Source organism: Marmota flaviventris, chromosome 6 (assembly GCF_047511675.1).
Source record: "Marmota flaviventris isolate mMarFla1 chromosome 6, mMarFla1.hap1, whole genome shotgun sequence".
NCBI lineage: Eukaryota > Metazoa > Chordata > Mammalia > Rodentia > Sciuridae > Marmota > Marmota flaviventris.
The window spans coordinates 21,266,423-21,293,784 of NC_092503.1; the positions used below are offsets into that span (position 1 = coordinate 21,266,423).

At 38.3% G+C, this 27,362-nt stretch overlaps 1 protein-coding gene across 5 annotated transcripts in view; it reads right to left on the bottom strand.

Moving 5' to 3' along the window:
* The window catches only part of Utrn (utrophin), a 515,075-nt gene that overhangs the window by 355,274 nt on the left and 132,439 nt on the right, over positions 1–27,362 (bottom strand). For all 5 annotated transcript variants that reach the window (XM_071612949.1, XM_071612948.1, XM_071612950.1 and 2 more), the window contains 10 exons: positions 22,896–23,099; positions 21,764–21,945; positions 20,945–21,095; positions 19,310–19,429; positions 16,178–16,279; positions 13,464–13,571; positions 12,532–12,711; positions 11,557–11,726; positions 6,760–6,883; positions 5,131–5,218 (listed from right to left, as the gene is read on the bottom strand). In XM_071612949.1, coding sequence (XP_071469050.1) covers positions 5,131–5,218; positions 6,760–6,883; positions 11,557–11,726; positions 12,532–12,711; positions 13,464–13,571; positions 16,178–16,279; positions 19,310–19,429; positions 20,945–21,095; positions 21,764–21,945; positions 22,896–23,099 — 1,429 coding nt within the window. The remainder of the gene's footprint in view (positions 1–5,130; positions 5,219–6,759; positions 6,884–11,556; positions 11,727–12,531; positions 12,712–13,463; positions 13,572–16,177; positions 16,280–19,309; positions 19,430–20,944; positions 21,096–21,763; positions 21,946–22,895; positions 23,100–27,362) is intronic.

Consider the following 27,362-nt stretch of genomic DNA (forward strand, 5'->3'; position numbering starts at 1 on the left):
CAATTAAAGGAAGAGGCCATGCAAGCCTGCGGAGATCAAACCACGGTGTCATATAAATTACAAAATAAATAGCAAGAATTCCAATTTCTGGGAAGCAACCAGGCACATGTGGGAAAGTTAAGCCATCAGCCAGGCCTAGGGAGTCTACTGGGCACTGCACATATATAAGTCAATGTCCAAAACATCAAAGTGTGGTAAGATTAGAAATATATCAGAAGAGAATGCCATTATTTTTATAAGACTCTTATAATTTTGTTTGCCTCATATTTTTGAAAGGTAGAGAACGTTCCTAGAAATAACAAAGTTTTTTAATACATAATAGGTCTTTTTTTTTTTTTTTTTTTTTTTGGTGTTGGGGACTGGGGAGTGAACCTAGGGTACTCTACCACTGAGCTATATATCCCCAGCCCTCTTTGTTTTTTATTTGAGACAAGGTCTTCCTAAATGGTAAAGACTGGCCTCAATCCTCCTACCTCAGCCTTCTGACTCCCTGGGATTACAGGCATGCACCACTGCATGTGACTCTAACAATAGATCTCTTCACAGTTCTTCCCTTAGTAGATCGAATCCCTTAAAATGACGATGAGAAAGTTTGGGAAACTGGCAAAGGAATTTTTATATTCAGAGAACATGCATGTTGAAAGGACAGGCTTCTCATCTTCAATAACTGAGTGGGAGGGCAATAAAACAGTTCTGCGTTGTGAACATATGCAACAGAAATCCAGGGTAATGAGAAATCAACCCCCCAAAAAAAGGGAGAGGGGGAGGCCTGGAAAACAAAAGGGCATTTATGGTCCACTGACAATACAACTCTAAAAATTTCAATAGTACATTGTACCCACTGAAAACTAAAAATGCAAATATATTAGAGGATTTGAATGTACCCCATGTCAGTTGCTGAAGTTCACTATCCACTGTTACAGAGGTGACACATCCAACCTAGGAAAAACTTTCATGCCACAACCCAAGTTCAAATAGCCCTGTTCATGTGGGTCATAAACACAACGAATCATGATTTTTCTGCACAATGGAGATCTAGGCTTCACTCCTGCTAGATCATCTCTAGTCTAGGTGGACATGGGCAGAATAACTGCATCAGCCACTTCATTTTTATGTCAGGAAAATTTATTAAATGGCTAAACAAGGAAGAAAATTAAACTGGTAAATAAAATTCCTGAGATGAAAAACTGTCACCCCACTAGAAATCAGGTAAGAGGTACTCACTGCAGGTACCAGGGCAGCTAAAGAAACTTCTTGAGTTATTGATTCACAGTCTCTCATGACCCCCCTTCATTTCATCCCTTCAAACCAGTTGTTAAAGGTGAAATCTCCACTTCTCTATGTTTGAGACATTGCTGGCTAAAATGACATCAAGGAATGACTACAACACAATTTGCATCCTAAAAAAGGAAATAATTATTTTTGCTCCGAGAGACCCAACTATAAGTTTTCTATTTCTACAGAACACGCAAAACTTAGAATATGACTAGTTGAAAGTCAAAATCAGTAATGATTAATAAAAGCACCTCATTTTAATTATGTAAAAGGGACAAAATATAACACATTCCTGCCACTTCCTCTCACTTCACTTGACGCTTTTCGACCTACCACTATTGAAATCAAGGGAAAAGTTGACAAAGCAAAAAACCACCATCAAAGTTCATAGGTTTTTATACTTAGCCAGCCATAATAAGTGTTGATTCATAAAGTCACAATATATAAGTCCCAACTGTGACATTAGTTGACAATCCCCAGGAATAAGATAAGCTAAACCAAGAAAATCTGGTATATCAACTGGAAAGGTCAAACAAATTTAATTATTTCATTTTTTTTAAACATGCTATGCTCTATGGGACATCTCAAAACTTAAGTCAATGCATTATTAGGCAGAGAAGTCCTATCAGACTTGGTAGTGTTGGGTTTTTTGACAGAACTGGTTTTAGGAAAACAGTGACATGATTATTTAAGCATCTGTTTTACAGAAGAATTTCATTTGCTTTTCTAACAGAACTGAGTCATTTATCTGCATCCACACCTAGGCAGAAGTTGGCCATATTTCATTCTGTAAAAAAAATTCCTCTACATTCATTATGCATATTCTAAAATTTGTTTCAAACTCTTGGGAGGGACAAGTGAAGAATCACCCAATAGTGCTTTCACATCTGTTCAACATTCCTGGTATTAAAACAGCAACAGGAGTAACAGCACTGAACACTTGTAGGAAAGTAACATGTGTTACTGAAAATTCAGAATAATGGATAAAATGGTGGGAGACAGAAAAATATCCCTTTTCTTCCCTCTTTAACCAAAGGCAGAAACTGCCCACCAAAGTGAGAAAACTGTACCAACAACACATCTTTTCAGATCAATGTCCCCATTTCCTATCTTCAGGGCTCATCCTAAAAAATTTTAATAACAGATAAGTCTTTTCTAGAAAAAATAAAATTACTGCTCTCTATTGAAAGCACTCCTAGTTCTACTAAAGCTTTAAAAAAGTGAAAATATAAAAAACTTCCTAAGAAACTGAACAAGTACATATGTTAGGTCACAAAATCCATTCCTTAATAAAGCCTCACACCCTACACCCCACCACGTGGCGCTTGACCTTTGTGAGTAGCGCTTTCACGTAAATTCAATTTCCAGAGTGTGTATTTTTAGGAGCTGCCTATTCACAGATTTTATTGAACAAAAGCTAAGTCAGCTAACGAAATCTTTGACTTGTTAGACACAGAAGCAAAGAAATAAGTGTTCCCTGACCTTCTCAAAGTCAAGAAATTAGAAAAAGAAAGGAGAACTCAAGTTTACCAAGCCCTCAATTCACTGCTGTCCCCACTATAACCTGACACCTCTCACCAACTTCTCACCCAGGCAGTCTTCCCTCTGGATCCTCACTAATTCTGCCTCTGCCCATCGACTAAACGCTAACCTAGGTGGGGGGTAATCTCAGTGGGCAAACTCATGAAGCTACCCGACCTTCACACCAGACACACAGAGTCCCAAGGCACAGTGTTGAGGTACAAGTAAAGAATGTAAAACAGAAATGGACATGAATTCAACACCCAGCTGTCTATTATGATTGCAAGAATCAGCATCTCAAGGGAAATTATGGTCTGCTTGTGTCTCTGGATCTTCAAGAAAATATCTGAAGGGGTAATCTCCAGGTAGGATGCCCACACATGGGATAACTAAGACAATCTGCTAGGGTGGATTTTGAAAGAACATACAACACTATTTATCTTTTTTCCTTTTTTTTTTTTTTTTTTTGGTACTGGAGATTGAACCCAGGGGATGATAAACCACATCCCAGCCCCTCATCCCTATTTTTCCTATGTTTTTAAAATTTCTTTTAAATATTTTTTTCTAGATATTGATGGACCTTCATTTTTTTCATTTATTTATATACAGTGCTGAGAATCTAACCTAGTGCCTCACACATGCTAGGCAAGTCCTCTACCTCCGAGCTACAACTCCAGCAACATGCTTTTGTTTGTTTGTTTGTTTGTTTGTTTTTTTTTTTTTGTTTTGTTTTTTTTTTTGAGAAAGGGTCCCATTAAGTTGCTTAGGGTCTCAATAAATTACTGAGGCTGGCTTCCTGCCTTAGCCTCCCAAGTTGCTGGGATTACAGGCATGACCCACTGCAAATGATGGTGGAATGTGATGGATGTTATCATCTTAACAGGTATGAAGATATGAATTGGTGTGAATATACTCTGTATACAACCAGAGATGAAAAATTGTGCTCTATATGTGTAATAAGAATTGTAATTCATTCCACTGTCATATATAAATTTAAAAAAATTTTAAAAAAAGATATTAAACTTTGGTAATTATATAGATTGACAATGACACATTTGCATAATTTAGAAATAAATAAATATATATGGGACACATATGTGGATATATGCTACATATTTTGTGTTTATCTTTGTGTATAACTCTCATATATACCAGATAGATAGATAAATAGATAGATAAAATAAACTGACATACTTTCTTAAAGACTGGTGGCAAAATAGTGTAAGGTTCAAAAAAAAAAATAAGAGCAGAGTTGTTTCAGAGGGCATGATGGGGAGGTCAGATTGATTCATCCAAAAGGGACATGAGATCACTTTCTGGAGTGATTTGGCACATGTAAGTTACACAGGGTATTTTTGTCAAAGCAGCACAACTAGGTCTCATATACTTCAGTGTAATCAAATTTCACTTATAAAAAAAAACCTACAGAAAATAATAATACTCAAAAGGACAAGGAGTGGCAAAGGTACAGAGAATTCCAGAATGGCAGATCATCACTAATTTTCAAAGTGGGTAGCTTGTACAAAGAGGTTCACTACACTATTCTATTTGCTTTGAATATGCTTACAATTTTCATAATAAAAAGTCAAAACCAAAGATTAGAAACCACTGCTTTGAGATTTTTGTCAAACTAGTATTCCCAATTCTGCATTGGTGTCTCAGTGTTGGTCAGGGAGAGCGACAGCAGACCCAGAGCACTGACCACTCTTAGAGGAAGGAGTAGGGTGTACAAGAAACATCCCTCAAAGTTAGACCGAAGACAGAACCATATGCTAAACTGCACAGAAAAAAAAAAAAAAATACACTAATCTTTTTTTTTTTAAAGTTCTTTAGTTCAAGTAAAAGCTTCAAATACAAGCAACATCATATTTTACTATTAAAAACATCCCTAGAGCAAAATAATATAATGCACTGAAAGTGATCAAAAACTCAAATACCACTATGGGTTTAACTTAATGTAACTTCATCTGCCAAGTGTTGTCAAAGTAAAGTTTCCTTTTGCTACGCTCCTGTGAAAAAAATGGTCAATACAGAACCCCAAAGGATGAGGTTTTAAAATTGTCCACTGGACATTAGTTATCCTGCTGAGGTTTCACTTTTAGTTCCTTGACCCCATAAAAGAAGAATGACTTTGCTTTTATCTCCTTTTGCTAATTAACTTCCCTATAAAATTTATTTTAAAAGATTCTGCTATCTAAAAAAAAAATTGAAAATAATTTTTCTAACAAATAAAAGAGAGTAGAGTGTTATTTGTTGGATATGTCAAACCGCAATATTATTCAATTTCACCATCTGAAATAATCTGGGAGAAAAAAAAAAAATCAAGAGTCTCACCTTTTCCCATTTGTTCCAAAAGGATTTGTCCAGTTCGGTTTAATTCATCCAGCTGGGGGCGTCTTTCTGTCTGTTCTTTTTCTAATCCCTGGAGAAAAAGTTCCAATATAAGAACAGTGTAAACTTTCTTCTCAATAAAATGCTGATTCTACTTTAAATTTTTATGTTTAATGTCCCTCTCAAATTTTCTTTAAGCATTTCAAAGTTTACAAAAAAAAAAACTATACAATTCCAGGCTACGCTCCAGTACCCCAAAAATGAATAAATATGAAAAGATAAATTTAAACAATAATGACAGCAACTAAAAACTTCAGCTTCTTCTATAAGAAAGTATGCACACTATAATGATGAGTTTCTATCAAGAAGAAATAAGTTAAATTACTGTTTTAGATTCAGGGTACTATTCACATAGTCTGAGAATTCCACACCATAAAAATAATGGTTTGAATCCAAAGAACTGAATGAGCTATGACAGACATCACAGAGAAAAAATGATAACTACAAGAAAAAGGGAAATATTTGGAGGTTCAGTGTTATTCTTTGGTTGTTTTTATATTTCTAAAGTCTAATGCTAACTTCAACCGCAAGCATTTTTCATATATTATTTTTAAGAATGAAAATATTATTTAAAACCCAAACTAAAGCAATTTTGTTCTTCAGATTTAAAGTGTAGTTCATAATTTTCTTAAGGTCATCCATCAGGATCTGTGGAAGATTGGATCCAGGACACCCCTGCAGACACCAAAATCTGAGGATGTTCAGTCCCTTATACAAAATGGTGTAGTAGGCACATTAACCCAAGAAATCCTCTGGTGTACTTTAAATCATCTCTAAATTACTTATAATATCTAGTACAGTGTAAATGTTACATTAATAGATGTTAACGTGTATTGGGGGGGGTGAATATGACAAGGAAATAAGTCTGTATGAGATCAGTACAAAGGCCACCATCCTAGGTATAACGGTATAGTACAAGAATAAGACAGGAAGTAAGTAAGGAGTGCTAGAGAGGCTGAGGGTGCATGAGATGGGATAGTGGGAGGCTACAGAACATGTGTCCACACATGGCTTCCTTCTCCTGGACTCAGCTAAGTGTTCAGTGCACAACAAATTTCAGTTTTACTTTATGGAACTTTCTGGAAAATTTTTTCCCCCATATTTTCAATTCACAGTTGGTGAAGTCTACACATGTGGAATCTATGGATATAAACTTTATCTAATTTTTGAAGTATTTCTTCTTTAAAGAGAACATACTGAAGACATTTTGAGATCTGAAATAGTTTACTGTATTCAGAAGGCCAAACATCTTTGAAATAACACAAAGTCATAAATTATAATTCAAGTAGATCGAAACAGGTTTAAAATAGTAATGAAAACTGGATCATAACCTTAGGAAGCATGGCCCATGCAGACCTGAACAATTGCAGAAGAGAAAAGGAGAAAAAAATCCTTCACCACAGGGAATCCTCGAAGAGCCAGGACAAAAGTTTTCAAAATCTCCTACGATGTTCTAGAAGCTACCTTATGGCTGCATTTATCCCACTGGATCCCATCACATTCTTATGCCAACAGCAAATCCAGCCTGATGAAATATTTTACTCAGTATAGTATTTTTGTTTTATTTTTTACCTTCAACTTCTTTTTCATTTCTGAAGTCTCTTGCATCTTCTTATACTCTTTTATCTCTGAACTCTGAATGGCAGTCTTTGATTTCAGAATCCAGTTCATCAGCTCTGCACTTACAGCATCAAACCTGAGTTAAGATTCAGATATCACCACCTCTCATTTTGTTTTCCTGTTTCACTTGGTTCAAGAAAGAACAATTCGAATGCCCATTGGGTCTATGTTTTCCAACAACGCTCCCAAATAGTAACCCAGAAATATAGTAACCACACTAAGATCATACATGGATAATTAAGAGTATGAACTGAGTAATAATACTGTAGTATTAATAAATAAATAACAAATTACAATTTTTTAGCTTTGGAAGGAACCCCTTGTATTTTTATGTACTCTTAAAGATAATAAGAACTACATTTGGTTAGATAGTAACAGAAGAAATCAAGTACAAACATTACTAAATTTAATGCCTTTTTTGTTCCATACATAATTATCAAGTACAACTACATGCCAGGCACAGGCATGGGCTGTGATATCAAGAAGAATGAGACACACAAACCTCAGCCCTCAAGAAGCCTCCAGTCACTAGCAAGCAAGAGCAATAACAAAAGAATCTGCTAGATTCTACTTCCAGGAATTCACAGGAATGGCTCTTAATCCAATGGGGAAGGGATGGCCTTCCAGTGTAGAACAATGGCTATACTTAGCAGTTTTCCTTACAAAAAACAAGGAAGGAAGGAAGGAGGGGAGGGAGGGAGGGAGAGAAGGATGGATAGATGGATGGGAACGTCATATTTTACAATCTCCAAATTGTTATGTGTGTTTGGATAGCAAGCACCTGCAGGTAAGGGTAATGGACAAGGTGGCCAAGGATCCCAGGGACCAGTTAATGGAAGATTCTGCAGGAGACATTAAGGAATTCTGACTTAACCGAAGAACAATTAAGAGTGAGTGGAAGACTTTAAAATGGAACTGATTTAATTCTATTCATACTTTTGTGTTCACTGAGGAGACAGAATTAAAGAGAGGCAAGTGCAGAGAAAAGCCCAGAACTAAGACAGTGACAGTGGAAAAGAGGAAAGTAGACAATCGGAAGAGGTACTGCAAAGGCAGGTCAACAGTACCACAAGGAGGAACAAGAGAAATAGCCACTGACTGCTGGCCAGAAACCAGGCCCTTGGCTGAGTGTTGTGGTTTAGCTATGAGGTATCCCCCAGAGTTCATGTGTGAGATGATTCAAGAAGCTTAGAGGAAACATGATTGGGTTATGAAAGCTTTAACCTAATCCGTGCATTAATCCTCTGATAGGGATTAACTGGGTGGCAACTGTAGTCAGGTAGGGTGTGGCCAGAGGAGATGGGTCTTCGGAAGCATGGCTTTTGTGTTATATTTTGTCCTGCCCAAGTGGAACAACAATCTCTCTCTCTCTCTCTCTCTCTCTCTCTCTCTCTCTCTCTCTCTCTCTCTCTCCCTCCCTCCCTCCCTCCCTCCCTCCCTCCCTCCCTCTCATTCCATGTTCTGAGCTGCTTTCCTGCACTCTTCCACCATGTCATTCTGCCACACCTCAGGCCCAGACCAAAGGAGTTAGCCATCTATGGACTGACACTGCTAAAACTGTGAGCCCCCAAATAAACCTTTCCTCCTCTAACTGTTCTTGTCAGGCTTTTGACAAGAACCAGCTGACTAAAACACTTAGCATTTGATGCGTATTACTAACTCTAAGAATCACAATTGCCCTATGAAGTGTATTCCATTGAAGTATGTTCAACTGAGCTCACGGAACTTTACAGTAATTGTGCCACACTAATAAGTGGCGGGGCTGGGCTTCAATCGAGGCAGCCCAACCTCCTGCCCATAGTGTTCTCAGTACTTTAAGCAGCAGCTGGGATTCTCACCTTGGTTCCTTTGGGAAATTTCTCTTGATGTGTGTGTTTCTAGTGAGTAATGAATAAACTGACCTTTTTCCAAGACAGGTTTTCCTATAATGTGTGATAAAACAAAAATTCCAAGACGTTTAAATTTAATTACAAAGACTAGAGGATGAAGGGGGAAGAGATAAGGGAAGCTAATCAGTTAACAGTTACCAACCAAAACTAACAAAAGACTGTTCCACATTCCTGAATGTAAGTTAAAACCTTGACTGAACACCCCTGGTGGCTGACCCCCTAAGCACCATCATCCCTGTTGACACATGAACTTTCCAGACTACTAACACCAATCAATCCTGAAGCAAGATATGGACTGTCCTCCTCTCCCCAAACTTTCCCTGCTTGGCACTATCTTCCCCTCTTATCTATAGTTAATTAAGTTCAATGCAAACAATTTATACTTCCCTTCCCCAAATTTTTATTATACAATTGCTCTTGGCTCATAAGTTCAGCAGATATATTTCCATCTAGTCCTGCTGCTGGAAGATTTGGAAATTGTCCAGGACCTGGTCCTTTCTTGCCAGCATCTATAACTACAAATTAAACCCCTTTTAGTTCAGAGAATTCTGGGTCTCAAGAGTTTGGGGTGGTCATACAGAAGGTATTTTATGATGCTCTGGATAAACACCCAGAGGCCAAGATGTCTGCACAAACAGGAGACTCCTCCTGTCATCCCACCTCTCTCTTTCAGAAAAGAGGAAGGCCATCCAAAGATCACATGTGTGAAATGACCTTGGAGACTCGGTATACTTCTGTACTCCAAGTGAACAAAAGTGGTACAATGATCTCAGGTCACAGAAACAGATATCCAGATTGTAGGAAACAACTGTCCAGCCATGCCCGGAGCAGGCAAAAACACCACCACCAGTGACATCATGAGAAGAGAAGGAATCAGTTATTTACGGTTCTCAGCTGCTCAGGCAGGTCACCTTAAGACAAGTAAACAGTGGCATCCAGAGCAGAATAAACATCTGAAGGATCTGGAAACCATGTCACACTAGGAATACTTACAGACACTCTGGCCTTTAGGACAGTGAGAACTGGACTATGAAAGCTGTCTTCAAATTCTGAAGAGGAACTATGTGACTCCATACTGCTCCAGAAAGAAGAGCAACAACTCATGGGTAGATTAGAGGGGGCAGACTATGGGTGCAGAAATAACATTTCTAATAATGATATTTAACCACCTTCTACTCTAATGAACTACCCAGTGCTTAAGTCTCTAATTGTCTAGGAATTAACTGAAGTAATGTCTGCGATAATCCAATCATGGGCTGGATAACTGTGGTCCTCAGAGTTGGTTGCTTATTATCCTCTCTTGTAGACCTCTCCCTTACTGCCTGAATCCCCCAGAAGCCAAACTACAGAGACTGAACAAAACAAACCATCTCGACCTCCCACATGCGCATGGCAAAAACTAGTGGTAGAGCGCTTGCCTAGCATGGGTGAGGCACTAGGTTCAATCCTCAGCACCACATAAAAAACAAACAAATAAAAAATAAAGGTTAAATTCTTAAAAAAAAAAAAAAAAAAAAAACCCACACAAACAAGTGGGTGAATTCTGGGCAGTGATACCAGGGGAGTCTCTTGCTGAGAAGACAGGGCTGCAGGTGAAAAACTGGCAGAGAGTAAGGTGGAGGCGTATCAAAGTACACTCTCCTGTTAAAATTGCCCTGCTTCTGTTTTTCTTGTAAGGACCTCACTGTTTAACCACTTTGGGTACATTCTCTGTTTCTAGCCCAGAAAGCTCCGAATACACTACAGACGTGTTTAAAATTCAACTTTCACAGGGACACATCTAGTCTTTCCCAACCTTCCATCCTTTCAAATGCACAAAGTCAGCACTGAGAGATGCGCTGTCAGATACACCTGGCAGCTAATAGGCACTCAGGAGATGTAGGATCTGTGCCAGATCATCTTCCACCTGGCTGCCTTGGCTCCAAGAGTAAAGGTGACACAGCTGCTGCTTACAACTCAGAGATACAGTGGTCCTCCAACAAAAGGCTACTAGGAGGCAGGATTACGATCAAAATGAAAATCATCTGATAAAACTGAAATCCTGCTTTGTCTCAAAAAAACTTAATTAGAAAAAGCAATATCACTTTCATTTGGGTCTCAAATCCCTGCCCATTTAATCAAGCCCTGGGGTCCTACTGTAAATGGAGCATAACAGTGCCCATCAAAGGTCACTTTGAGGATGCACCACTATGGTGCATGTAAGATAGAGTGCCTGGAATACAGTAGGGCTGAACAGAAATCTGACATCAGCAGGAGTTCAACAGATGTCTGCTGTGAGCGTTCTTCTTACAAAGACCCTGAGTTTTCTTTTGAATCAGTAAAGCAAAAAGAAACATTTCACAACAAAGGTGAACCTTGATACCAAACAGGAAGAATCTGTTAATGAATCTGACAAAGGAATTAACCAAGGAAACATGAAAAAAGAATGAGGAAGAAAAAGGTGACACTAAAAAGGAGTTGTTAGAAATCATTTTTAATGGTGAGTAGAGGGAGATTGACAAAGAATAAAGAACCTATCTAAAGGAAAACCGTCCAAGTTGTAAATTGTGAAAGAAAGAATAAACCAAGAGCTGTGAACGATCATTTCATTCCAAGGTAAAGGATGGGAAAGGAAAACAGGGAGTTTCTCCACAGAGTTTGGCAAATTAAACATGAGATAAATAAAATCATCCAGCACAATGGAGATGCTTAGCTAGTGTGAAGCAGAATATTCAAATGACTCAAAGGCACTTCAGACTTGAATTTCCATAATAATAATTATGTCACAATTTGCACTTCATTAGTGATTAGTACAAAATAAGTGTCAACTGTCAAATGCACTGTGTACAACACTGGGTCTAGGGAATTTCTCTGCTCTCACGTTTTCTTAGCTTCAATGTCCACGTGGACCTGTCTCTTCTTTGGGGGAGGAGGTGGCGGCAGTTCCTGCTTAGACTTTTTGGTAGTTACTTGTTCTCTTACACGAACCGTCTCCAAAAGATCCTTCTGAGGAATCTGGGACATCCCCAGCTTTGCTACAGCCTGAGTCACCTGAGATAAAAATCACACAAATTTGAATTTTGTATAAAGAGCTTTTTCGAGATATAAATAACATATCATGAAATTTTCCCTTTGAAAAATGTACAATTCAGTAGTTATTAGTATATTCGCAGAGCTTTGCTAACCCTCCAAAAGAAACTTTCTCTCTCTTAAGAGCAACTTTGCAAACTCTATCCCCCAACCCTGGCAACTAGCTATCTGCCTTCTGTCTCAAAGGATTCGTCTGTTCTGGACATTTGAAACAAATGGAATCAGAGGGCATATAATCTGGCATTTGGCTTCTTTTACCTAGCATGTTTTCATGATTCATCCCTAACTGCAGCACAGGTTAACACTTTATTATTTTTTACGGCAAAGTAAAACTGCATTGCCTGGCTACACCATGTTTTATTCATCCATTCATCCATACATGGATATTTGGGTTGTTCCATTTTTTACTGTTATTAATAATGTTGCTATAAACATTTATGTATATACCAAAGTCTTATTTCAATTCACAAAATATCTTTAGATTAATAAGATTACTTGAGATTTAAAATTTTAAGATTATATGCTGGATATATGTCTTAAGTGTTATTAATTACTGCAGATTGAACTACTGAATATTAAGTTTTTGGAAAATCTATTAAAATTTATATTAGAGAATGGAAGAAGATTTCCACATTATCAATTACTCATCAGAGAGGAATCAACTTTTAGTTCACCAACAAGTCTTTCATTTCATAAAAGCCCAAACCGACCTGAACATTTAAATTTTTACTTCCTGGTACAACATTCTATCCAAATCAAAAGGTACCTGGTTAGAGGAATCTTCTAGTCTCTGAACCAAAGAATCCCATCTCTGAGTCAGCTCCTCCGAGTCACTGTTCATCTTCTCAGATGCCTTGGGATTATCAAGTAACTGACCCACATCCTGGCCAATCTCACTCAGCTGATCCAATGTTTGGCGTTTCATTTCCATATCTTCCTTCAAAATCTAGGATTTCAGATACTTATTAGACAATTCTCTCTCAACAGGATTCTGTCTTCCTATTCCCCAATCAGGAAATTTGAACATGTTCATTTTTTCGTTAAATTTAAAAGGAACGTGATTCACTATACTAAAACACAAGGCTTGTGGTTCCAGATCAATGCATGACAACAGTGTCCTGCAGGGTCCTGAGCTATAATTCGCATTCATTGCATCCTATTAACCATCAACACAGAACACTGACAGAATGCACTTTGCATTGTGAGATGGACATGAGTTTTGGGGGGCCAGGAACAGAATGTTATGGTTTGGATGTGAAATTTCTCCCCAAAAAAGCTCATGATAGACAATGCAGGAAAGTTCAGAGGTAATGTGATTTGAGTATGAGAGCTATAACCTAATCAGTAGATTAATCTATTTGATGGGTTAAAAATTTGAAAAGACTATTGTACTGGGTGATAACTATAGACAGGTAGGGTGTGGCTGGAAGGAGTAGGTCAATGGGGGCAGGACTTTGGTGAGTATATTTTGTCCCTAGACCTCACTCTCTCTGCGGCCAACAGCTTTCCTCCATGATGCCCTTCTGCCGTGATGCTCTGCCTCACCTGGGGCCCAGAGCCAATCATGAACTGAACCTCTGAAATAGCCCAAATGAATTTTTTCTCCTCTAAGTTGTTCTTGTCAGGTGTGGTGTTCACAGTGAGGAAAGCCAAGACGACACAAGCTCACAACTAGACATTGCCAACGACATGACTTACAGCCAGACGTCGAACACTGACGCTTAGCTCCTTCTGGTCTTTGAAGTTGCTTGTCTGGACTTTATTCAAAGCCTCTTCTTTTTCAGTAAGCCAGGCTTTCAACAGGCACTACAAGTAATAACAAAAGTTGGAAAATATCCAAGAAATCATTTGCAAGGTCAGTTCAATCAAGTTACCAAATCTCAAATTTTTATTAGCAGATTCACCCTTACCTGGGTTCTGATAAGGATTTCAAACACCTAAGTCAGAGGCACAAAAATGACCCAGAAAAAGACCTTTCTTTAACAATTTAACATTATCAGCTTTACAAGAGATAAACTTGACATTAACCTGAACCTGGGTAATGATTACAGTAGGATACGTTATGTGGATGTTCTCCAAGGAGCCATGTTGGAAGTTTGGTCTCTAGTGTTTCAAGGTGTGAGATGGTGGAACCACCTCAAGGAGGTGGAGTCTAATGGGAGGTCACTGAGGGTGCTGCCGTCAGAGAGGTGTAGTTCTCATGGGACTCCAATTAATTCCTAAAACAGAACCATTATAAAAGAACAAACTGACCACTCCCTGCTCTCTAGCCTCTTCACCATATATGATCACTGCTTCTCACATGTACCTTCACCATGATGTTACCTGCCACCTGACACTGCCTCTCAAACTGTGAGCTAAATACATTGTTTTCTTCATACATTACCCAGCCTCAGAAATTTTGTTATAGCAACAGAAAACAGACTCATATAGTGACTAAACCTAATGCTCAGGGCAGTGGCTGGATGCAAAATGCTAAATACAGCTATCCATGTTTCTGAAAGAATCATATGTTATAAATCTAGAGGCAAAGGAAGATTCAAAATGGTCTTGTCCCAGGCCCACAATTTAGAGAGGAAAACAGAGAAGTGAAGTTATATATTCAAGATCAGCTGGCTAGTTAATGGCTGAGCTAGAGTAAGGACCCTCATTCAGAAACCAAGGCTCTTCCCACAATGTCAACCAGAAAAAGTACATTTACATTCAAAGTTCAACAGCAATTATGATGAAAGGAGAAAGTCTGAGGATGGTCCAAAACCAACCTAAAAAATATTTAAAGCTCTTTGGTCAAAAATGCATGTTCTTAAGTAGAAGATGTTAAGCAATGTAAAGAGATAACCTAGAAGAGGAGTGGAAAACAACTGTGGATAATTCTCCCCAAATCTAGCATGGAGTCAGAAACCCCTTCCTGCACAGCAGGGAGCAGGTGCTTTGGTTCTGTGTGTGCAATGGGATCAACACTTCCTCAATTCTTTTATTTATCAATTTTCGATTATTCCTCACCTCCAGGTGAAAGAGAGAGGGAGGAAAGGAAGTAAGAGAAGGAGGGAGGAAAGAATGGAGGGAGGGAGGGAGGAAAAGAGGGAGGAAGGGAATAAAAGGCTAATATGAAAGTAACACCATGATTTTCTCTGGCAATCAAAGTCTCTCGACCGTCATCACTGAAGAAAGAATTAAACCATTCTGTGTAACTCTTCGCCCTAAATACAAAGTTCCAAGTAAAAATAAATATTTGTGAAGTACACCATAAATATTTTAGAAAGCAGAATCAGATTCATTATGTGATTCTTAATAGGAAAATTATGACTAAATGAGGGGTAGTGACTAATAATTTATATTTGGACAAATCTTGCAACCTACTTTTTAAGACGTAGGATCTGCCACCATATTTAGTAAACCACAAAACCTCCTGCCCTTGGTTTGGCTTCTCTTTCCCCTCCTGAAGAGAATACACTTGCTTTTTGTGGGTGGAAATGAAATTCATTTGACAGAATTAAAATGGGTATCACAGACGAGGAAACAGAGCACGTGCTTATTTTCTAGACCACAATCATTTGGGAAGAAAAGTTTTGATTTGTGTATTCTGTTTTGAGGGCTGCTTTTCTCGAAGCGCGGAGGAAGGGCAAATGGCCACTATTCTGACTGGAAAATCAAGGTGGCAACTTCGTACCCTCTTTTCATTTGCTGTAGTGAGAACTAGTGAAAAAAACATACTGTTTAACCAAAGGTATTGCTACAAAATATTACCCAGTTAACTTCAGTACTTTTTCTAGTAAAACATCAAGAAAAAAATCTTGTGATTAAAGTTTAGAATACACTGGGCAGACTCATTTATTTGTTATTTACTCAACACAGACTATACTCTAGCAATTGTGTGGATACAAATTCAAACATCATCCAACACAGATCCAATAATGATTATGTTCACCAAATCAGGAATGTACCCTATCAGAATGCTAACATTGTAAAAAAATAAATGCAAATCTAATAAGTATTATTACAAAGGAGCCATATAACCTGATCTTTATCAATAAGGTGCATGACAGAATGGATAGAAATCTGATTTTTTTTTTTTTTAAATACAATACTGAAGATTAAACTCTGGGGCACTCCACCACTAAGCGACATACCCAGACCTTTTTATTTTTTTTTTTTGTTTTAAGACAGGATCTCACCAAGTTGCCCAGGCTGGCCTTGAATTGCCATCCTCCCACCTTACCCTCCCAAGTCACTGGGATTATCGGTGTGCTGCACTACATCTGGGAAGAATCTGACTTTTATGATAATGAATAACCACTTGCATGTTTTCCTTTCAAAGAAAAAGAAACAGGACAACTTTATTCTAATGCCATAATAAAAGATGGGTTACTTTTCACCATCTATTTTGTTGCTAATAGACAGGAGTTTCGTACCTGTTCTTCCAACAGTTCCTGCCATAGGATATGGATTTCTTGTAACCTATTCCAACGCTCTTCGGTCCAACGGCACACGGCTGTCCAACGCTCACCAAGTTTCTAGGGGAAAAAGAAAACCAGCCTCAGTCAACAGAGCCTGAAGAGAGAGCGATCATAATCCTTAGAAAGGTTAATTTCTTTTTTTAAATTTTTTATTTGTTTTAATTAGTTATGCATGACAGTAGAATGTATTTATGCACTTTGATATACATATATGGGGTATAATTTCTCATTTTTCTGATTGTACATGTTGTAGAATCACATTGATCATGCAGTTTATATATATATATATATATATATATATATATATATATATATATATATATATATAAAATGTCTGTTTCATTCTACTATCCTTCCTATTCCCACATCCTCTCCCCTCCCCTCCTTTCACTCCCCTCTATCTAATCTAAGGTAACTCTATTCTTCCCTACTGCACCTCCCCCCTTATTGTGAATTAGTATCCACATATTAGAGAAAACATTTAGCCTTTGGTTTTGGGGGATTGGCTTATGTTGCTTAGCAGGATATTCTCCAACTCCATCCGTTTATCTGCAAATGCCATAATTTAATTATTCTTTAAAGTTGAGTAATATTCCATTATAAAACAAAAGTTGTGCATATTAATTGAGGACCACATGTTTTGATGCATGTATGCACTGTATAATGTTTAAGCCTATCTAGCTCATCCATGCATGTTTTACGAGGTACAATGGTATCTGCAATAAACAATCTTACTAATAAATTAATAAATAAATCATAAAAAAGTTACAATTCCCATTGCTCTTTGTTACAGAGTAGCAATTTATTTTTAAAAAGCACTTATTTAAAAGTTGCTTTAAAATAGTACTGACTAATCCTATCAGTGTATAAATACATGAGAAAAAAAACAGTTTCTACAGAATTTAATTATTTCACATTACTAAGCAAGAAGGTAGCACAGCTAGAACTCAATCACGCTGCTTCCATTTCATTGTGGATTTTATGGAAAAAGGTGATATTTTTGCTGGGCATGATGGTGTATTCCTACAATCCCAGCAGCTAGGAAGAGTAAGACAGGGGTATTACAAATTGAAGGCCAGCCTCAGCAACTTACTGAGGCTCTCAGGAACTTAACAAGAACCTGTCTCAAAAGAACTGAGGATGCAGCTCAGTGTTATGTGCCCCTGGGTTCAATATCCATACCAAAAAAAGAATGTGACATTTTTACATATATCTTTTTTTAAATTATTTTTTTTAGAGAGAGAGAGAGACAGACAGAGAGAGAATTTTTTAATATTTATTTTTTAGTTATCGGCAGACAAAACATCTTTGTTTGTATGTGGTACTGAGGACCAAATCCGGGCCACACGCATGCCAGGTGAGCGCGCTACCACTTGAGCCACATCTCCAGTCCTACATATATCTTCAAAAGAGTAAACATGTTTACTTTATGTACTTCAATTTTTTTCAGACTATAATGGTTTTCTTAAAAATTTCAGTCTATCAGTTTTATTTCTTTATCTTTTACAATGCCAAGAAAGTTTTCATCTACAGTACCAAAATTATGATAAATGTTTAAACTTATAAAAGCATTCTGAATAAGAGAATTCGTACAAAATAAAATGCTTATTAGATTGTTGGTTTATATCACATAATTCCTAGAAAACTCCACATAAATAAGCAACAGAATCTTACAAGTATAAGCAATACTAAATAAATTTGGTTAATCTATTTTAAAAAGTCCTTAATAATGGTTTTTCCTAAAAAATTTTATTACCACTTTATAAATAATGCTTGACAAATGTTAAAAATTTACATGCTACTTATATGTGAAACAAGAGTCAATTTATATTATACTATTTTGATATTTAATTACCAATGTAATCTTTTTATGCAGCAAAGGTAGAGAATGTAGAGCCAGAAGAAAGCCCTCCAGTTTCACGATGGTAACCTATTGTCTATTTAAATTCCAGGAACATTGTAGGGCACGGTGGCACATGCCTATAATTCCAGCTACCCGAGAGGCTGAGGCAGGAGGATCACAAGTTAAAGGCAAATTAGGCAGACCCTAACTCAAAATAAAAAATCAAAAGGGCTAGGGATGTAGCTCAGTGGAGGAGTACCTCTGGGTTCAATTCCCAGCACTGACAAAAAAAAAGAACTGCAAAAATATACTATCACCTCATTGAAAAAGAAGCATTTTATTGGGCCTCCCCAAAATGTTGTTTACCCTACACACAGATCTATCAAAAAAAAAAAAAATAGGGGATGTTAAATCCTATATAGCTAAGATTCTCGAATTCTAGTATGCATATACAGATTTTTGTACAGTGAACATCCACTGGTCATCTTTTCCCCAGCTCCCTGCAGTGCAAGATTTCAGGTCTGCATGGGGCTGGAATCCATATCTTGAAGCATTCTACAAATTCTTTGAGTATTTCTGATTAAGGTCTGGAGACCACTTGTGATCTGTTCCTGGGCTTCGCAATCTTGTCACTACTATACACAAGGAAGCTGGGCAAGCAGCCCCACCCATTCACCCCACAGGCTGAAGTCAGTACCTAGGCACTCCTGTAAGTCACATGCCATGGCCCCAACTGGGAAGGTCAACCAAAGGCAGGTGCTATGATTTCCTCCAACCCACCACAATTCATGGCAGACATTTAACATTTAGGGATATTAAGGAGGAAGAAACTTAATCTGATCATGCTACATAAGGCAGGTCCTCTGGCAAGTGAGCAGATTAGATTATTAGGGTGATGCCACCATGATTGAATCCTGGTAACTTTATAAGAACAGAAAGAGAGACCACACAGAAAGATACACATGTTCTCCCTCTATAATGTGATTCAGCCAAAGGTCCCTCTCAAGAGCCTATGCCATGCTCTTTGGACTTCCAGCCTCCAAAACTGTGAGTTGAATAAACCTCTTTTCTTCATAAAGTAGTCTGTCTCCAGTGTTTTATTATAATAATGAATAGCTGACTAATACAGTAGTTTTTCTACCCTTTTGGATAAACAATAACTTAAGACTTAAAGCCCAGGAGGAACACAGTTGGGTCTTGGATCATAGATCCTCCAGAACTGCCCTACTTTGCAGGTTTCTTACCTGTAACTGATCTTCCAGAACAGCTGTTGCATTCTCACCACTGTTTTCATCAACAATTACCACCATGTGGGTTAAGGAATTTACTTTCACCTGTTCAGCCTCAAGATCATTTTGCAAACTCTAGAGGGAAAAAAAAAGTAAGATGCACTATTATTTCTTGTCTTTCCCACTTACCTATTTAAAATCCACTTAGTTGTCAATAATAATTAAGCACACCTAATGAAGCGTCATATTTAAATTACTAATCATTACCCTAAGTGTTCCACTAATGAAACAAGGCTGCTATACATCTTTCTGTTTCATTATGAAGCAAAGCAGTCTGAAAACACAATGTCAAAACAGATTGCTAATGGATGTTGTCTCTTCTGTGCCCAGTTCTAGTGGGCACAACAACAGCCAAACAAGCATAAAGGAGTTGAATGTCTAAACCAGGAATTACGACAAAAATGGAGACTTGGTAAATCTAAAAGTCCAGAGCTTAAATACACAGAGTCAAGCTGCTTGATCTAGAGTCGTATGGTATAAACTGAAAGATGAGCAGAGGCTGGATGGTTTGCAGAGGCCATTCTCATCAGCCACACAAAAAGCAGTTGAGGACATCTGGTCCCTTCCCGTCTTCCCTTTTCCATGGGAAAGCCATGGCCATTAGACCTACAGAGGTGATTTGTGTAAACACTATCCTTAGTGTTGTCTGGTACCTCTTGAGTAGTGCTAATGTAGCCCCAAAACCTTTAATGAGTTATCTAAGATGGTTCAGGGATCAATAAAATTCTTTAATGTACAGAAAGGGCATTTTACTCTACCTTTTTTTTTTTTTTCTTGGCTGAGATAAAGTTATCTACTCAACTTGTGACCAAATTAAATTGTCCACCAAATTTTGATTCCTCACCCGGTACCTGATGCTTTTTGGATCATAGAAAAGGCAACAGGGTTTCTTACAGGATTAAGTACAAGTGCCTCTCAGGGTTTGCTTCCTCCCCAACACCATGCATTAACAGCAACACTCTAGGGTTTTTGGGTTTTTTTTGTTTTTTGTTTTTTTTTAGAGAGAGAGAGAGAGAGAGAGAGAGAATTTTAATATTTATTTTTTAGTTTTTGGCGGACACAACATGTTTATTTGTATGTGGTGCTGAGGATCGAACCCAGGCCACATGCACTCCAGGCAAGTGCGCTACCGCTTGAGCCACATCCCCAGCCCACTCTAGGGTTCTTAACCACTTATGGGTCTCAAAAGACCCTCCTCAAAAATTACAAAAGTGGCTGGAGTTGTGGCTCAGTGGTAGAGCACTTGCCTAGCATGTGTGAAGCACTGAGTTCAATTCTCAGCACCACATATAAATAAATGAATAAAATAAAGGTCCATCAACAACTAAAATATATATATATATAAATTTATGAAAGCTGCACAATTTCTTAAGAACACCACATATACCCTTATAAAGCTGTACATGTGCTTTCCTCTCTGGCCCAGAAAAGTGACATCCCCATGAGCTCCACCCTCTGAGATGCTAAAGAAAAGACAACTCAAAAGTGTCCCAACACTACACTAAAGGTAGAAGCTATCAGCCCCTGAGAATGCTAAGTGCTGCTCTTTCATATTTGATGAAGTAAAAAAGAAACAGGAAACAGATTTACTTTATGTTCTTCAAGCAACTTCTGCAGGGACTGTACATCATCATCCAGGGGGCGGGTTTCCATCTTCTGAATGCGTTCTTCCGTGAGGGTGAGCCAGGCCGAGAGCAGCTGCAGCTGCTTCTTCTGCAATTCCATCAGCACGTCATGCAGCCTGGCCAGGGGACACAGCATCATTCCCACCAGCTCTTTCCCTTGCAAAGGGACATACCCACTCCACGCACCAAGAGATGGAGCACAGGAACACACCCACATAAAGCCACTAATACAGTGTTTGGTCTTTAAATACAGAAACCCAGAGGGAAAAAAAAGTTTTATTTTCTGCCTAAATGGAGCCAAAGAATGTAAATAACATCATCTTCTATTCATATCAGAATTATTGTTTCTTCCATCAGGAATTCCTGCTTGTTAAATAGGTGGAAATGGTAATAGAATGCAATACACAATATATGAAATAAAATGGACTATGGGAAAAGATTGCTTTATAAATAAACGTTACAATGTGGACCAGTACATCCATATATACCACATAGTCCTGTCACCACACCCAGTTAATGGTTTGCCAATTTAAGTACCATGCCAATAGATAACTCTCCACTTGGAATGTGTCTTCCCAACTTTTACCTTGGGGATGAGCTAACTTATCAAAAAGGACACAAAGATCATTTAAGCCCCAGCAATATAACACGGAGGAGAGTCAAGATGTCATGAGGCTGGTTCTGTGCTGATCTTGATTTTGCACAGAAAGGCAGACTACCTCCTGAGCTCAACTGTACAATGCAGTCTGTGGAATACAGTGCTCACCTGCTGAGGCATACTTACCGGGACTGTCTCTCCATGCTCTCCACCCGGAGAGCCTCCCACCGCGCATTCAGTAGGGTCATTTGTTCCTGAATCTCGAACTCCTCTTCATCTGACAGGGTGCCTTGTGTGATCAGCTGGTTTCCCGCCTGCAGGACACTCCCCACGCTGCTCTGGTGTGCGGTCAGCTCCATCATAAAAGCCTAGACAGGTATACCATGAAGATCTGTGAGCTGCTTACTACAAAATATAAATAGCTAGCGCAGCCTAAATATTGATGCAGCAGAAAAAGGTAGCCTAGTAGAGCACATGTAAAGTAGATTTTGGTGCAATGTTTTAAGGTCTGAAAATAAAAAGCATCTGGCATAAGTCAAAGAAAAATTGATCAAGGAAAAGTGTTATTTCTGACAATACCTGCTTTTTTTTAAGTACATGCTAATTTTCCTACCAAGGATTATGGAAGTAGGAATAAGTGTCAAAAAGTTGGGCATGGTGGTGCATGCCTATAATCCCAGGTAGCTGGGAGGCTGAGGAAGGAAGATCACAAGTTCAAAGCCAAAATGGGCAACTTTGCAAGACCTGTTTCAAAATAAAAATAAAAAGGGCTGAAGATATAGCTCAGAGTACATGGGTGCAATCCCCAGTATTGCAAAATACATAAGCAAATAAATAAAACACCACACTCCTACAAAAGGAGAGGCTTACAACTTCTATCCTTTTGAATCCAAAAGAGTAAATAAGATCTGTCAATTAAAATACCTTCACCAAAAAAGTGCTTCACCAGAAAGAAACCTCCACATGGTCACAATCACTTCACTGCAATATATCATATCCTCAAAATAGCAAGGAACTCTCATTACCTAAACTATATAGGAACACTGGGTAAAACTGTACATTTGCTTAATCCTATAACAAATAAAAATAATCACTTCAATCACTTCCTGGGAACACTCAAAACCTAAAGATTTGGTATAACAAGTCATCGTATTGATTTTTAACCCAAGCAATACATTTCAGAAATGAGCAGAACTATGCACTGATTTCCATCAGAGCAGAATTTAGCAAACCACAAACCCAGTATCAGGGTGGAGCCCTGGATTTTAGCACAACCCCCAAGGTAGACAGATACAGCTCATGAACTACAAATATTTACTTCGTGGGTGGCAAACTGGTCTTTGACTTCTTCCACATCATCAGAAATGTCATCCTGCTCCTGAAAGGTGTCCTCTGCAGAAAGCAACCAGGTCAGTACTTCTTCCAGTGCTATCTGATAGCTGTCCAGATCCATGTCCACTTCAGTGACAGTGCTGGGGGTGTCAGCTCGGGGACTCTGATGTTCTTCCTCTGCTGCTGTACTCTATGAAAACAAAGCCAAGAAAAAACTCACAATTGTCAGGAGGGTTCAACATGCACTGGTGAACCCAAGGCAGGCACCACTGAGTCTCTCAGGTATTAATTAATTCTCAGGAGTTGGGGTAGCAATTCCAAAAATTCATCATAAAGCATTTATTTAGTGTATTAGAACAGCAAAATGTACAACAGCAGCACACACTCATGAGTTCTAGACTCCAGGCCATTCTAATATAGTTGCGGAGAGAGAAATAACCCACATGAATCACTTCTGAACAAAAATAAATGGCTCTCAGCAAAGTTATAAATGTTGCAGTCCCATCAGTGTTGCTATTTGAGTTTACCAAAGGCTGAAACAACTGGGAAAGTTTCATAGAAGAGCTGAACCATACTGAACCTTGAACAACAAATATAATTTACAGAAAAAGAGCCATTGGAACTCTGTTTTGACCCCTGGTTATAATGCTTTTACTGAATTAAATTTTAACGCTGCATCTCAGACACTGAAAGACAGTCATATACACAGGCTGTGGTACTGATTGTACTGATTGGTTTGGGGTTTTGTTTTTTGAGGCCATGGCCCTTTTGCTACCTTAATTTTTTTGGTTTTGGGGTTTTTTTTGTTTGTTTTTTGTTGTTGTTTTGTTTTTGTTTTTTAGGGCTCATAAAATCAATTTCTCTTAAGCTCTAAGAAACTGCGTTTTTCTTTCTGTATTTCAGTATCTTATCACCAAACCCACTTGTCTCTTTGTTCTTTTGTTCCTGTTCAGAGCAAAAGTTCTTTAAAATTTATGCAGACTATCTCCACGGCATTGACTTTTATCCACTGTTTTAAAACAGAATATTTCATGTGTACACAAATGAACAGAGAACAATAAGACATGCTCTTATACTTAACAGAGGGATTTCACTAACATTCCCTTTCACTTGCTAAATATACCCCCAGACTGCAAATGAAAAGTTAAAAGATCCACTTTTCTACCATCATCTTCACAGTGACAAAATAATCAACCAGACTACTAGAATATTTCTATAATAACCGCTAGCACAACATACATAAACCAGAAGGGCTCCAAGGAAACCCGAAATGCTGATCACCCATGGTTCTTACTTAAACTTTAGTGGCTCTCTAGCTGTCCAGCTGAACCCCACCTTTTGCAGAGTAACAGCCCAGTGAACTCCTCCTGGCTCAACAGCAGCTGCCAACCAATGAGTAATTAATCTTCTCAAAATTCAGTCCTGGGCCTTTTTTCCTCCTTTTTGTACACTCTGGCTTGAATAACTGCATCTATTTTGATAGAATTTGAAAAACTATCTATGTCTTCTGCACACATTTCACATTCACATTTCTGGCCTCAAATTCCTATACCCAACTACCCTAACACCTTCATTTCATGTTTCATGGGCATATCAAAACATGTCCATGGTTAACTGTCCCCTTTTTGTTTATTTTCCCAAAATGTATTCCTTCTCAGGCTCTATGCATCTAAATACTCCAGCTAAACTCGAAAGCCAGCTTGGCTTCTTTCTTTCATCTTCCATATCTAATATAGAAGCAGATCCCATCTGCAAAAATTATCTCAACTCCATCCAGACCATTCCATCTCCATAACTACCTATGTCTCTCCGCAGGGCTAAGACAGCATGCTCCCATTTGACACTTAGACTCCTACCTCCACAAGCCACTCCTTACACAGCAGAAGGTCTTTAGAAAATGCATCACATCCAAAAGACTCCCTGCATAAAGTCTTTCACTACTTTCTCAGTGCTCCTAAAATACAGTTTAAAATTCTTAACAGAGTTTACAAAAATTACTGTGATAGCAAGAAATAGAGAAAAGGAGAATACAGTTGGATTTTGGTAAGTTAATCAGAGAAGATTGCTCTCTAAAGGTTCCACTTAGACTATGGAGAAGTGGCCAGCTTGCCAGGGGATAGTGGGTGGAGGGGTGTTTTGCACATGGCAAACTGCTGGGGAAGAAGAGCGAAGGTCCACTAGAAATACAGTGTGAAGAGAGGCCGCATCAGACAAACCACACGGGAAAAAAGGTCTTTAGTCTTTCTTTAACAAAAAGAAGGAAAACTCACAGAAGACATCTTGGAGGAAGAATTAAAAACAAAAAACAGTAAACTGAATATCGGAGTTAACAGACCAGCCAGGGAGGAGGGGAATGGACCAGTAAGCTCTGAGCTGAATGAGGAAAGGGTGGATGGTGCCAAAGATAGGAAAAGAGAAATGAGTGAAGCTCTAGACCTAAAATCCTGAACCCACAGAGCTGAAATAACTCTAAGGATCATGTGGACCAAATCTCTATACTATAATAAGGCTATAGAAGAACTGGGAAAGTTAGTGACCAGCCAGAAGCCACATGGATAGGAACCAGCATCTATGAGATGGAAGGTGTATCTACACACATGCGTCCAAAAGGTATCAGTTAAAACACATGAGGAGACGTTCAACAGGCAGACAGCTGGGAAGAAGCACAGAAATCATTTGCTGATCACCTACTGCGACACAGCACGTGTGTGTAGAAAGGCCAGAGCTGGGAGAACAGCGACCATTAGCACATGCTGGAGAGTAGCAGAAGGCAAGCTATGTCAAAGAGCAGAGGATTAAAACTTCACCACACTTCATTTTTTCTTGCCACTCAACATCTGACACTAATGAAAGCATATAAATAAGGAGTTTCGTGTTAATACACCAGCTTGTCAGCAAACAGTAAATGGTTAGTGCAGTCCTCATAGTGCCAACCCCAACCCTAAATACACGTAATTATTTTACATACACATCATAAAGGCAAAGACAGTCCCCTTCCCTTTTAAGACAGAATGGCACCAAGTGCGATTACACCTGTAATCCCAGCAGTTTGGGAGGCAGAGGCAGGAGGATTGCAAGTGCAAAGCCAGCCTCAGCAAAAGCGAAGCCCTAAGCAATTTAGTGTGACCCTGTCTCTAAATAAAATATTTAAAAGGGCTGGGGATGTGGGCTCATTAAGATCCTCTGGGTTCAATCACCAGTAACAAAAAACAAACAAAAAGAATGGCATGAATTATAAGAATTAAAATATCCTCTTAAAGAAAAAGAAGAAGAAGAAGAACCCTGGTCCAATAAAGAGATAATTGCAAAACCAAGAGGCAAATCCAGATTATCAGAGTCACCTCAAAAGGTACATTATTAACAATCCACAAGAGACAAACACAGGGTCTGGGGATGTGGCTCAAGTGGTAGTGTGCTCGCCTGGCATGCGTGAGGCCCGGGTTCAATCCTCAGCACTACATACAAACAAAGATGTTGTGTCCGCCAATAACTAAAAAATAAATATTAAAAATTCTCTCTCTCCTCTCTCTTTAAAAAAAAAAAAAGAGAGAGAGACAAACACAGCCAGTCATAAGATGTTAAGGGCTTTTCCTCGCATCCACATCTCTTCTCTTTTCCCCAATCAGTTTTTTTCTGTTTCTAAAAACCATGCTAGTTTGAAATAGAGAAAAAGATAAAGTATTAGTACATACTATCCAAATAAAATGTAAAATAATAAGTAAGTTTTCTGAACCGTGGAAGTTGGGGCAGGGGCAGGAGATTCTAGGTCATCTCATAATTACCATCCTAACATGGAAATTCAGTTAGCATTTTTTAAAAAGGAAGTTGTAGAATACAAATGGCAAAACAAATTGAGAGGAAAAATTATAATAATGATAGTTTGTGCTTGTCAAATGCTTAGTAATATCATTTTAGACACTTTCGATACATTGTCAAGCAGCTAGTTTCAAACACATCCATTGAGAGGTTAAATAACTGACCCAAAGCAAGTAGCAAGAGAATGAAATTTATACACCAGAGCCCAAACTTTCTGCCTCTCCACAATGAATTTCTTATAATTGTGAAACCCATGTGTATCTTTTCTGTTGCTTAGTTGCTAAAATGTTTGACCAAGTGACTTCCAAGATCTGATCCAACTCTGGAGAGCCTCTCATTTTATAAATTCAGATTAGTTAGTCTAAAACAAAAAGATAGAGCTGGAGTTGAGGCTCAGCAGTAGAGCGAAGGCCTAGCAAGTGTGAGGCCCTGGGTTCGATCCCCAGCACCACATAAAAATAAATAAATAAAATAAAGGTATTAGGTCCAACTACAACTAAAAAATAAATATTTAAAAAAATAAAATATGAATTGATTTAAGGCAAGATAATGAAGGAAGAAACATATTCATTATTTTATTTATGTCTCCTGGGGGAAAACTCATTTATATTCTGATGAATAAAACTATTGTTAAGCC